This window comes from Giraffa tippelskirchi, chromosome 3 (assembly GCF_054371585.1).
Source record: "Giraffa tippelskirchi isolate mGirTip1 chromosome 3, T2T-mGirTip1v1.2.pri, whole genome shotgun sequence".
Taxonomy (NCBI): Eukaryota; Metazoa; Chordata; class Mammalia; order Artiodactyla; family Giraffidae; genus Giraffa; species Giraffa tippelskirchi.
Window position 1 is genome coordinate 42191415 of NC_137277.1, and position 14306 is coordinate 42205720.

The 14306-nt window shown below is 36.5% G+C and overlaps 1 protein-coding gene and 1 long non-coding RNA gene across 5 annotated transcripts in view; both read right to left on the reverse strand.

Moving 5' to 3' along the window:
• TAOK1 (TAO kinase 1) overlaps positions 1-14306 on the reverse strand; it is a 91065-nt gene that overhangs the window by 36029 nt on the left and 40730 nt on the right. For 3 of the 4 annotated variants that reach the window (XM_081580236.1, XM_081580234.1, XM_081580235.1), the window contains 5 exons: positions 13800-14021; positions 5169-5240; positions 2478-2579; positions 959-1004; positions 315-411 (listed from right to left, as the gene is read on the reverse strand). In XM_081580236.1, coding sequence (XP_081436362.1) covers positions 315-411; positions 959-1004; positions 2478-2579; positions 5169-5240; positions 13800-13931 — 449 coding nt within the window. In that variant the 5' untranslated portion in view covers positions 13932-14021. Of the gene's footprint in view, positions 1-314; positions 441-958; positions 1005-2453; positions 2580-5168; positions 5241-13799; positions 14022-14306 lie in introns of all 4 variants that reach the window. The other variant, XM_081580237.1, reaches the window with a different exon arrangement.
• On the reverse strand, positions 5257-8788 carry LOC145542111 (uncharacterized). The gene is made up of 2 exons (XR_014079597.1): positions 8754-8788; positions 5257-8541 (listed from the first exon to the last, which is right to left on the reverse strand). It is a non-coding gene; the product is annotated as an uncharacterized LOC145542111 (long non-coding RNA).

Genomic DNA, 14306 nt, shown 5'->3' on the forward strand with positions numbered 1-14306 from the left:
CAAGATTGCTACAGACTTTCAATTTATAAAAACAAGATATCTGTGAAGTGAAATAAAGCAAAGCACAATAAAATGTATGCCTGTACTTCAGAAAGTCTGGCAACATGTACAGACAAAGATAAAACTTATCTTAAACAAAGAGATCAAGTGTACCAGTATGTTGTTTTTAACATGGACAGCCTAAAAAACGAGTTTAGAAGAAACGCTTTTATTTGGCTATAACCAACAAAAATTTCAGGGTTAGTTAAGTTCCAGGGTTGGTAAATGCAACAAGTCATTGCTTATTAGTATATAATAATTTTCAAAGTGCTTACCTATGGATCATGGTATGAGAATGTAAGTAGGCTAATCCCTGGAGAGCACCATGTGTAATTGCTGCTATTTCCACTTCTTGTAATGGTTTTTTGTGAACTTAAAATAAAAAAAGTTATTTGAAAATACTTTTTATTTTGGTTTAAAAATAAATATGCATACCTAATATATAGGGCAATTTTTAAAAACTAAGATTGAGCAAGAAGGGATATTCTCCCCAAGATAATAAAATAAACCTACTGAACTTTACAACTAGTATACAGCTGTACCTAGCTGCTGAAGTATAGTTCACAGCCAATTTTTCTAACCTGACAACAAATAAACAATTATTTGGTGACTACAAAAACAAAAACAATAAATGTTCTCCCTTTATTCTCACATACCTTCATTGTGAACAGAAGAACAGATTAAGGTGAATGACAAAGAATACAAAAAAAACTTAAGTCATGATGAGAGAAAAAAAATCACCTTTTTTATGCTACTATATAATATTTAATGACAACAGTGCATATTATGCTGAGAACATAGAAAAAGTTAAGATTTTTATTCTTTCTGAAAAATGTGTACATTATTTAAGAAATTTCTCATTGAATTCTCATTTTATTGTGCTAATATTATTTTTTCTTAATAATTAAAGGAAACCTACCTTCTAGTAAATCTGAAGCAGATCCTAAACAATATTCCATTACAAGCTACATGGGAAGAAAAGTTATGAAAGCATTAAAATATATTATTAAAAAGATTCTATTTGAGAATAAATAAATTTACCAAAGAATTCAAGAAGACAGCTTAAAGCAAAACAAATCCTAGTTGCCATCTACCTTAAAAAATGAATATTTATGTATTTAGTAATTTGTCAAGTGTATAAGTAGTGTTAATGGTACATTAATCTTTTATAATATCAACATACAATTACTTGTACAAGATGTGTATTTCAGATATAACTACTACTAAAATTATAAAGGAATATACATATGCTGTTACTATTAATCTATAGTATATAGTATGTCGGAGAAGGCAATGGCACCCCACTCCAGTACTCTTGCCTGGAAAATCCCATGGACGGAGGAGCCTGGTAGGCTACAGTCCATGGGGTCGCTAAGAGTCGGACACGACTGAGCGACTTCACTTTCACTTTTCCCTTTCATGCACTGGAGAAGGACATGGCAACCCACTCCAGTATTCTTGCCTGGAGAATCCCAGGGACGGCGGAGCCTGGTGGGCTGCCGTCTATGGGGTCGCACAGAGTCGGACACGACTGAAGCGACTTAGCAGCATATAGTATGCAGCTATACTGAAAATTGCTAGGAAGCAAAAAACTGTTCTCTGAAACTATATATACAAAGCTTAGGTTACAGTTAAAGCAAACACAGAGCATCTTGAGCATCTTCTACATGCCAGGTAAATCCTCACAACTACCTTATGAGGTAGACCCTATCACTATGCTTATTTTACAAATGAAGAAACTTGAGAGACAGAGAGGCAATCTCCTTAAAGTCACTGCTTTTTCTTTAACCACAGCCTTGTATTTGAGTACCACCATGACCACCACCAAAGTTAAACTGGATGAAAATGTACCCAAGGTTACAAATCTAAGTTCAGTATACTAAAATGAAAATTAACTGTGACTTACTAATTATTCAAAATAAGGAATCATTCTTATTTAAAGAAAATTTTCCTTTCTCTTAAAAGATACAGTTATTATGCCCACACTGCTACAATATAACTACCATTATCACATGAATGGTAACAGTGGGGAAAAATTAATTCCCACTTCTTATAACAAAGTGTCTCAACTCTCTAACATTAGTATTATTCAGCCAAGGAATCATAACCAGTTCAAATTTCACCAGGACTCAACAGGACTTCACCAAGATCTTTGTGGTTAAATAGATTACATTTATGTCAAAGATATGCTAGATTTCATCCTCAAAGAGCAGGACTGCTTTCACAATGTTTGATCAACCATTTGAAGAATGATACTACTAAAAATATCTGAGAACATTTTACCAAGTACATAAAAGGTCAGTTAAATCTCTGCAATAAATTTGCAAAACCTGTATTATCATCTTTGCCTAGGATTCTAGGAAAAGCTGCTCTTCCTCTGAATAAGAACTAACATTTCAGCCAACTAAAATTACAGCAAGGGGAAAGAATATACCTACCCATGCTGTGTGCTCACGTAAATAGCAGCCTTTGTATTCTATACTGTTGGGATGTTTTATTCTTTGTAGAAACTTGACTTCCTTAATAATATCCTGCCATTTCTGCAGGGAGAAAACAAAACGAATAAAGGAAAAAATTATGAACAGCTGCTTTTCCTTAGAAAGTTGTATAAGAAAAAAAAAATTATTAGACTAAGAAGGGTTATTGAGGACATACAACTTTATTTGTAATATTTAAATACCAAAATAATAAATTAGAAACTTATGTTTACACAGTATATAACTCAATTTACACAACTTATAAAATTATTCCATTCAGGGTAGGACAAATTTTAGTTTTGTAAAACTTATCATCAACGGGTCTTATTAAAATTTTACAACCACACATCAGATATGTTGATGAAAACTATATACCATATTTAGTGATTTTTCTTCAAAAGCTCAACTTCCCTTTCTTAATTGTAGCTTTTTGGTGTATAATTTACATAGCACAAAGTTCATCTATTGTGTTTTTGGCTTATGTTTTCTGCCAAACATTAAGGTTTAGTTTGCTTTTTAAATTCAAACGAAGATTTTAAACCCCTAAGTGCACACCTTCTAAAATAAAATGTTAGAGAATAATTCATTACTATATGGGAAAGTTCAGAGAAAAAAAAAACAGTATAAAAACATTTTCCTACATATTTTACTAACAGCATTACTCAATGACATATACCAAGAAATACAAATAAACCTTCAGTTATAAGCTACTCTATGACAACAGACACTTAGGCCATGTCCTAAACATAGTGACTCTTAAGAAGCAACCAGAGAACTCTAAGAATACAGGATACTAGGTCCATACCCAGAGACTCCAGAGGTTTGGCAGGTGTGGGATAGGAACTAGGAGTCTACTTTTTGTCCTTGTTTTAGTTTTCAATCTCGATCATTGACTTGGGCCATATTTCCAAAGCCAGGGCAACTAGCATAATAGAAAACTTTAGAAAATGTTTTGTACTAGAATGTAAGACCACATAATTCCAATGTTATTTCATAAGCCCTCAACAAAATACAGCAAAATATGTTCACAATGTTTTATATAAAATGTGTAAGATATAAATGCTAAACTCAGAAAATGTTTCACAGCTTTTAAATTTCAAATTTGAATGATATTTGACACTTTTAAAACAAAACAAAACCCAGCATTTTTTCAGTGTAAAATAATGTCAGGAAGGACATTAGTATTAGATGAGAAAAGATGACTTCTAAATGAAATTTTTGTTCTAGGTGTGACTAATCAAACAGATTCCAACACAGTACAAGTACACCCATGAAAGCTATTTCTAAAGTTGTGCTACAGAATGGAAAATAAATGAGAGTAACCGTGTAAGAAATGGAGTTTTTTAGGTATCAAAATGATGGAACAGTAATATAATCGTGTTATTGTACTCACAGTATGATCACCACAAAAACAAGATTTATCATAAAATAAAAGAAATTCCAAACAAGTAGAAAACCAAAATCTTAAAAAATTTAAGACTGACCCAGCAATTCCAACTCTGATCAAATACATGATTTCAAAAGTACAGAAAATAAGGACTCAAAAAAAGTATTTGCATAACCTATGTTTATAGTGGCATTATTCACAATAACAAGGCAGCAACAGAAACCTAAGCATTCACTGACAGATGAATGGATGGATAAACAAAATGTGGTATTTTACACATACACACAGGAATATCCCTCAGCCTTAAAAAGTATGGAAATTTCGACACATACCACAACATGGATGAACTCTGAGGACATTATGTTAAGTAAAATAAGCCAGTCACAAAAGGACAAATAATGCATGATTTCACTTACATGAGATACTTAGTCAAATTCATACAGACAAAAAGTAGAATAGTGATTTCCAGGGGCTGAGTGAGGGAAGGAGGGAATGGGGAGTTGCTGTTTAATGGGCAAAGAATTTTAGTTCTTTAAGATGAAAAAGAGCTCTGGAGAGGAATGGTGGTGATGGATACAAAACAATATGAATGTCCTTAATGCCAGTGAACTGAACACTTGAAAATGATTACAATGGTAAATGTGTTATATATATTTTACCACAATTAAAAATAATTATGTTGAAAAATTAAAGACTTACAGATACCAGTTTTTAAAAATAGACTATATTCCACAAAATAAATTCATGCAATTAAATAAATATGCTGAAAAGCACTAATCATAATATTAATGAACTAAAGTATACTCAGCATGGTATTAATGACTGTATTTAAAAAATTTTTCAGACTAGATATATACTGTCTTCTGATTAAAGTTTTTTTAAATTAGCCCTTAATTTCCAAATCATTAAAAAAATTACATCCAATATAATTTACTATTAATTGCATCTTATTCTAGTTTACTCCTTTAGAAACTGATAATCCTTTGATGGTAGAACAATATATTATACCACAGTTTAAAAAAATTAAAAACTGGGAAGCAAGTTGGGAAGCTTCTAAGATGCCAGTAATGTGCTGTTAATGGGCTCTAGGTACAAGAAAAACAGGTACACTCAATTTGTGAAAGGAAATAGACTGAGATATACTCTTAAAATTAACATGTAATTTCAGGTATGTTATACTTTTAGAAAAAAGTTCAAAATATCCTCAATTAAAAACAGCATGTCCTTTTCTAACATGTCAATAAGAATGTAAATATTTCACTTACCTCAGTGGATTGCTTTCCACTATAAGACATTTTCTTGATAGCCACCACTTCATTGGTGCGCACATCTCGGGCCTAAAAAAAACAAAGGATTATTGTAAAAATTAACAATCTGGGCAATAATTTCTTTGAGAATAAAAGCATTCATAAGCTACCTGTCAAAAAGGACATCAAAACTGCCTTTGAAGAATATTAAAAATAAAAAACAATAACCATATAGTGAAACTTATCAAATCATCCAGGAGCTGGTACTTTGGAAAGAAATATAAAGCAGGGTTTAACTTTCAGAGATCTAGTTAAGGAAAAAACAGAAATTTGAACAGCACTATAACAAAGAGACAACATGAGACTAGTATATATATATTCAAGCCTATGCTAATCAATTTTGAAATCGCAATGAAATGGACAATTTTCTAAGAAGGAATAAATTACTACAACTGATCTAAAGAAAAAACTGTGAGTAAAAGAAACAATGGTGGCAGACTGAAAAGAACATCAGTGAATTATCTTTAAAGTACTCTCGAGTGGGGAATTCCTTGGCGGTCCAGTGGTTAGGACTCTGTACTTTCACTGTGGAAGGTGTGGGTTTGATCCCTGAAGTCCATGGAATTCTCCAGGCCAGAATACTGGAGAGTGTAGCCTTTCCCTTCTCCAGGGGATTGTCCCAACCCAGGGATTGAACCCAGGTCTCCCACATTGCAGGCAGATTCTCTACCAGCTAATCCACAAAGGAAGCCCAAGAATCCTGGAGTGGCTAGTCTATCCCTTCTCCAGCATATCTTCCCGACCCTGGAATCGAACAAGGGTCTCCTGCATTGCAGGTGGATCCTTTACCACCTGAGCTATAAAGGAAGCCCAAATAAGACAAGAAAACTCCAAAAATTTTTAAATATTATAGAGCATTAGAAGAATTTTTAATTTGGATAAAATATACTATAATTACAGAAATGCAAAAGATTGTTACTAGAAAAAATTTCATAATTTGCCACATTTTTGTCAAGGGGGAAATAAATATATAAGCACTTAAATGCTGAAAATGCAGAAAGGGCCCACTCTAAATGTATTCAATTGCAAAAAAGGCCACACTCTTAGAAAACACAAATTAGAAATGTAGATTCTTAACATGATGAAAGTGAAAGTCACTCAGTAGTGTCTTGACTCTGCGACCCCATGGACTATACAGTCCATGGAATTCTCTAAGCCAGAATACTGGAGTGGACAGCCTTTCCCTTCTCCAGGGGATCTTCCCAACCCAGGGATCAAACCCAGGTCTTCCACATTGCAGGTGGATTCTTTACCAGCTGAGCCACAAGGGAAGCCCAAGAATACTGGAGTGGCTAGCCTATTCCTTCTCCAGGGGATCTTCCGAACTCAGGGATCGAACCCAGGTCTCTCACATTGCAGGCAGATTCTTTACCAACCAAGCTATCAGGGAAGCTCTTTCTTAACATGATAAAACACCTCTATTGTAAACAACTATTAATCAGGCTTAAGACAAGACTGCTAAATTGCTATCACAATTATTATTTAATAGTGCTGAAGCAAGTCTGAAAAAGTAACAAAATGTAACAGGAAAGAACTAGAAGTTCCAGTTTCTATTTAACTAGAAAAGAAAAAGCCAAACTCCTATGTGTTAAAAAATTATAATCTATATATTAAGAAGGTACATGAGAATAGCTGCAAAATAATTAAAAGTGGGTTCACTAAAAGCATCGGAACCATCTCAAAACATCTTTTGGAAGAACTCATTTTCAATTCAGATTTTAAGGAGTTCCCAAAGATAAAACTTTTAAATTATTTTATGGTGACGGCTGCTAAACTCATATTTACTTATAATGACTGAAATGCACACATAAAATCGGTGAACTTATGGTATGTAATTTATACTTAAAAAAAGATAGCATATCTGTAAATTATATCTCAAAAGTGGCCTGAAAAAAAAGACTCTGTTAAGTGGGCCCTAGGAAACTTAATCACATTCCAATTCAATTACCAGTGAATTGGTTAGGAAACTGGCACCACTTATTGTAATGGGTGAATCAGATCTATCCACAGAAGCTCTGGCTTGAAAATATAATAAATCTATTTTTCCAAAATATTCTTTGCTTACCTATGAACCCCTTTATTTTAATCAACATTTCTAAACAGCTATATTCCTTTCTTTTGTAACAGTGGAGATATACTTTACACACCATACAATTTTGGCATTTAGAATATTCAGTTACATGCAACCACACTAAAGTCAATTTTAGAACTTTCATCACCTCAAAAAGAAAGTCCAAATTGTTCATTTAGAAATGGTTAAAATGGTAAATTCTGTGTGTATTATACAATAAAAATCTTCTCCATTAACAAAAGAAGAAAGAAACTCCATACCCTTTAGCTAACACCCTACTGTCATTTTTCTCCACCCATTCAACCCCAAGCAACAACTGATCTACTTTTCTGTCTCTCTAGAGATTTGCCCTTTCTGGACATTTCATATAAACAAAACCAGGTGATATGTGGTCTTGTGTGACTGACTCCTTTCAAGATTCATGACTAATGATACTGAGCATCTTTTCATGCACTTCTTAGCTATTAACAAATCTTTCTTGGAGAAATGTCAATTCAGACTTTTGCCCATTTTTAAATTAGATTGTCTTTTGATTGATTTAGAAGGGTTCTTTACATATTCTAGACACAAGTCCCTTATCAGATTATGGATATATGACTTACAATTTTTCTGCTCCTATTCTACAGGCTGTCTTTTCACTACTTTGAAGCATAAAACTTTTTATTTTTGATTACAGTCAATTTATTTTTTTCTTTTGTTGCTCATGATTCTGGTGCCACGTTTAAGAATCCTTTGCCTAAACTCAGGACATGCAGATTTAGCCCTGTATTTTCTTCTAAGAATTTTATAGTTTTAACTGTGACATTCAGGTCTTTGGTCCATTTTGAGCTAATTTTTCTATACTACGAGGTACGTGTGAGGTGTGTGCATGTGTGCTAAATTGCTTCAGTTGTGCCCAGCTCTTTGTGATCCCATGGACTGTAGCCCACCAGGCTCCTCTGTCCATGAGACTCCCCAAGCAAGAATACTGGAGTGCGTTGCCACTTCCTTCTCCAGGGGATCTTCCTACCCAGAGACCGAACCGTCTTTGGGTCTCCCGCACTGGCAGGCAGGTTCTCTACCACTAGCGCCTCCTGGGAAGCCCAGGCTACTCTCCAGTTGTGGTGCACAGGCTTCTTATTGCGATGGCTTCTCCTGTGTTGTGGAGCACACGCTCTAGGCACACGGGCTACAGTAGTTGCTGCATGTGGGCTGAGTAACTGCAGCTCACAGGCTTAGTCACTCGGTGGCACGTGGGATCTTCTGGGACCAGGGATCAAACTGGTGTCCCTCTGCATTGCAAGGTGGACTGTTAACCACTGGACCACCAGGGAAGCCATAAACTGCTACACTTTTAATTGGCCTTTGCTTAAGTTAAATGTGGGTACACTAAATGCAATGTAGTATCCTGGATTTGATTCTAGAACAGAGAAGAGACAAACCAGGAAATATGAAAAAACTCAGGACACCAGTTTGATCCCTGGTTGGGTAACTAAGATCTCACGTGCCATGGGGCAACTAAGCCCACATGCCACAACTAGAGAGAAGCCCGCACAGTGCAACAAAAGATCCCACAGGTTACAACAAACACCTAATGCAGCCAAAAGTAAACAAAAAATTTTTTTAAATAATAAAAATAAAACACTACATAATAAAGAATACATAAAATAACAGTATAAATAGTTACATTCATTTTATAAATATAAATAATAAATATATTATATATTATATATTATTAATACATGTTAAATTAAAACATGACTATTAATAAAATCCAAACATAGCAATGATAGAATTCAAATCAAATGACCAAGTTAAAACGAGATATGACTTTTATTTACTTGTGTTTTTAAAAAGCAAAATACAAAAATATTAAATGTTCGTAAACATGTTTTTCCTTCCCTTCAGCATCACATCTCTTGCTTACTTATCATGTCTTACTAGGTTCCTCTAATCTAGAACAATTTCACAACCCTTCTTTGTCTTTCATGATACTGGCATTTTTGAAGAATATACAGTGGTATTTTTAGAGAATGTAACTAAACTTGTGCTTGTCTGACCATTTTTCAAGATTAGATTCTGATTATATACCCCTGGCCAAAACATGCCCTTCCCAGGGTATCTTATCTGGAGGTATACAAAGTGTCCATTCCTCACTGGTGTTACCAATTTTACTCCCCCTCTAAAGGCATTGTTTCTGGTTTTCCAAAGTGTATAAAGTTGCCATTTCCTACCTTGTATCTAACAAGCAATCTGTGGAGAGATACTTTAAAACCATGTAGACATTTTGCTCATCAAAATTTTCCCTCAGATTTAGCAAACACTGAAGCCCCAAACAAAATGATAGGTCACTATGATAATAACAAAATGCTGATTCCCCCCCATAAACACCTATACCATTCCCTTCACATGTGTCAGTCAGGCATTCTATTTTAAGTAAAAGCTCTCCCTTTTTATCTATCCATCCTTCTCTATCATGAAAATTATGAATTCCCTTTTTATTAAATGGGTATAATTCACTACTATCTTTATACTGATGTTCAAATTCTTTCAGATTTGGCCCTCCAAGCTGGCTCCATTTTCTTTCTGATAGGCCCCATTTTCTTTCTCTTTTTAGCTTTCTGATACAGGGTCATCTAATGCTTATCTTTTATGTTCCCTGCCCCTGCAAGAAAATGATACATTTCTCCAGAAAGCCTACATGGGAGGTGAATCTGGGGGAAAATGGATGCATATATATGTCTGGCTGAGTTGTTCTGCTGTGCAGCTAAAACTATCACATTATTAATCGGCTATACTTCAATATAAAAGGAAATGTTAAAAAAAAATAACCTACATGTGGAAGAATTCTCACAGAACATCTGCTGAACACTGGCAGAAGACTTCATACAAAACAAACAAAAAAGATCTCATACAACCAAAGTTGCAAGAATGATCACCATGTAACAGGGTAGGGTGAATTAAAAAAAAAAAAGAATCGGGACAGGACTTGTGCCCCTGGGGGAGAGCTACGAAAGAACAAAGTTCCCTCAGTCTGGGAATCCCCTTCACTTGTTGGGAGATGGGCTGGGACAGACAGTGAACTTCACAGGCTCAGAGGAGAGTGCAGCAACCAGCCTGCGGGAGACAAGGTAGGCAGAGACCAGCACAGATGGTCCTGGCCACCTCACTGCACTCCCCACCCAAAAATGCACATCTGGGCCACAACAGAAGTCACAAAGGTCTGTCTACTCAAAGCTATGGTTTTTCCAGTAGTCATGTATGGATGTGAGAGTTGAACCATAACGAAAGCTGAGAGCCAAAGAATTGATGTTTTTGAACTGTGGTGTTGGAGAAGACTCTTTGAGAGTCCCTTGGACTGCAAGGAGATCAAACCAGTCCATCCTAAAGGAAATCAACCCTGAATATTCATTGGAAGGACTGATGTTGATGCTGAAGCACTTTGGCCACCTGATGCAAAGAGCTGACTCGTTCGAAAAGACCCTGATGCTGGAAAAACTGAGGGCAGGAGGAGAAGGGGGTGACAGAGGAGGAGATGGTTGGATGGCATCACTGACTCAATGGACATGAATTTGAGCAAATTCCAGGAGACAGTGAAGGACAGGGAAGCCTGGCGTGCTTCAATCCATAGGGTCGCAAAGAGTCGGACACAACTGAGGGGCCAAACACAAGTTAACACACATGTTAAGGGGCAGGCAGGGCCCCACCACAGCTGCCTCATTTTCTAGGAGCTTACAGCAGATGTGGCCCCGCCTCTATGAGCTCAACACTGGTGGATTCACACTGCTACTGGTGGCTTTGTAAGCTCAGTGCCTGAGGGGCATTATGGTAGATTACTGGTGCTTCCAAGGATGGGGTGGTCCAGTATTGGCAACTGTGGGATTTGAGGGCACAGGCACACAGAGGCAGAGCCTGGGTCTGGACTGATTCTGTAGCCCCCATGGCAGGTCAGGGGCCTGATTGTGGTGGATCTGCCCTATTGGTTTTGTGAGCACAGAACCTGAGGGACATCCAGGGTGATGGCCTGTATTCCCTCAACTGAGGTGGGGCCAAGGATAGTGCCAACTACAGCATACTCTGTGAGTGCACACAGCAGGTGACAGGCAGCACCACAGAGCCCACTTCCTGGTGGACAGCTTCTGTGGAGGAATACACAGTGGCTGCACTCCCAGCGGAAGCACCCCAATCCCACCTACCTCATACCACAGCTCAGAAACCAATTTGGGGGCTTCCACTGCAATAACTGGGGAGCAGACCTCATCCCCAGCAGGGCTGTGACAATTACAGAGCAAACAGGAGGCCCTGCTCAACATTCCGTGCACTCACTATCAAGAGTATAAAAGTCACCACACACTGAAGAAAGACGTGGCAGGCATCTGTATTAAAAACAGTCCTTGGACCAAAAATATCAGACTCACAAAGGCTACATAAGGATGCTCTCACATAATGAAAAGGAAAAAGAAACACTATGTGAGCATTAGCCAAAGAAACCTATCAATAATATCAAAAGTAGATTTTTAAAGCAAGAAATACTATAAAAGGTAAAGAGTGAAATCTTAATGGTAATGGGACAATTCAACAAGATACAGTATTTCTAAATTTGTATATTTCTAGTAACAGATTAGAAATGTATAAAGTAAAACAAGATGGAGCTAAATGGCAAAACAGATATCAGTGGAGAGTTTTAAACACCTCTTTCAGTTACTGACACAATATACAGACAAAAACAAACTAGTAAAATCAAGGACTCAAAAGCTCTGAAGACTATAACCTACAGATATTAGCTAGTTGGCATACATAGATCATCACACCAACAAACTAAATTTTCCAGTGTACACACTAGAAGAAAATAATCACAGAACATATACTGACTGATCAAGTAACCCAGATACACAAAGAAATCCTGCAAACTCAATTAAAAAAGAAAACCCAATTTTCAAAAAATGGACAAAATATTTTAACAGATACTTCCAAAGACATGTGAATGGCCATTAAGCCTATGAAAGAGAGCTCAACATCATCAATCATTAGGGAAATACACATTAAAACCTAACTAAAATACCATTATACACCCATCAAAATAACTCCAAATGACCATCAACATCTAATGCTGGCAAGGATTACTGCTAAGTCGCTTCAGTCGTGTCCGACCCTGTGACACCCCATAGACGGCAGCCCACCAGGCTCCGGCGTCCCTGGGATTCTCCAGGCAAGAATACTGGAGTGGGTTGCCGTTTCCTTCTCCAGTGCATGAAAGGGAAAAGTGAAAGTGAAGTCGCTCAGTCGTCCGACTCTTAGCGACCCCATGGACTGTAGCCTACCAGGCTCCTCCGTCCATGGGATTTTCCAGGCAAGAGTACTGGAGTGGGGTGCCATTGCCTTCTCCGGCTGGCAAGGATACATACACTGAATTCTCATATACTGCAAATGGGAGTGTAAACTTTCTAATTAGTGAAAAAGTTTGGCAATTGGCCATAAAACTAAATATACACCTTCAACAAATCTTGGGTAATTACTTAGAAGAAATGAAAAATTGGGTCCACAAAAGTCTAAATAAAAAATCTTTAAATTCAAAAATGTTATTGAAAACAAAGAAGGACATCATGTATTAATAAAGGTTCAATACATCAAGAAGATACAACAATTGCAAACACTCACACACCTATGGACAGATCATTATGTATAGACAGCTCTACAATAACAGTTGGAGACTTCAATTGTTGTTTAGTCATTAAGTCATGTCCAACTCTTTTGCTACCCCATGGATTGTAGCCCAACCAGGCTCCTCTGTCCATGGGATTTCTCAGGCAAGCATACTGGAGTGGGTTGCCATTTCCTTCTCTAAAAGATCTTCCCAACTCAGGGATCAAACCTGCATCTCCTGCGTTGGCAGGCAGATTCTTTACTACTCAGCCACATGGGAAGCCCTGAAGACTTCAATACACAACTCATAATAAAGGCAAAGACAACCAGACAGAAAATAAGTAAGGAAATAGAATACTTAACATAATAAACCAACTAGATCTATAGAATGCACATTCTTCTCAAGTGCACATGCGATATTTTCCAGGATAGACCGTGTTGTGCCAAAACTCAAGTCTCAACTGATTTTAAAAGATAGGTATCACCCAAAGTATCTTCTCTGACCTCAACAGGATAAAGTCAGAAATCAATAACAAAAAAGGAAAAAAAGGAAAATTCACAAGACTGTAAAAATTAAACAGCACGCTTTTAAACCAATGTATCAAAGAAATCATAAGGCATGTTAGAAATACTGAGAGTTGAACGAATAAAAAATACAACACATCAAAACTTACAGAACCAAGCGAAAGAAGTGCTCAGGAGGATATACATTCGTTCCCATTTTTTAATAATCCAAGAATCAATAACTAAAACTACTTTCATATTATATACACATGGCAATACAAGTGACTATAAAATGGACTATGGCCTCTGTCTCTTTATATTATTATTTTTTATTTTTCCATGACTGAATTTTAAGTAAATGCTGGTCAGTGACTTAAACCTTTAACACTTACAAAATACACTGCTCCAAAGCTTCCATGGCCAATTTCTCTGAGATCTGTGAAGAGCTTTTCTGGATCTTCTTTGAAGAAGAGCTCTGCAATTTCAGGGTCCTTCAGGCTGCCCGCACGGTTGGTTGATGGCATCCTGCTGGGCAATCAGCTGTCTGATTCTAATTTTATACTGCTATCCCAATCCTTGGTTCATCTGTATGAATGAAGCCACGCTGGCATAAGCTATTGAAGAGAAATAAGAGAAGAAAAAAGTCAGGAAAAGCTGCTAAGAATAATTTGTATAAGATCATTTTCTGATAGTATATATAAAATTACTTCAGGCCTAGAATTTCACTGAAAAGGAAGTGTGATCTGCTAGTGCAGGAGCTCCTAAATCTGGCTCATCACCACGACCACCTGTGGGGCTTAAAAAAATAAAGGATTCCTACTACACATAGGGTAAGCATTACCAAACACACAATTTTAAAAATTAAATAAATGTTTACATCTTAGAAGGTTTATCTAATC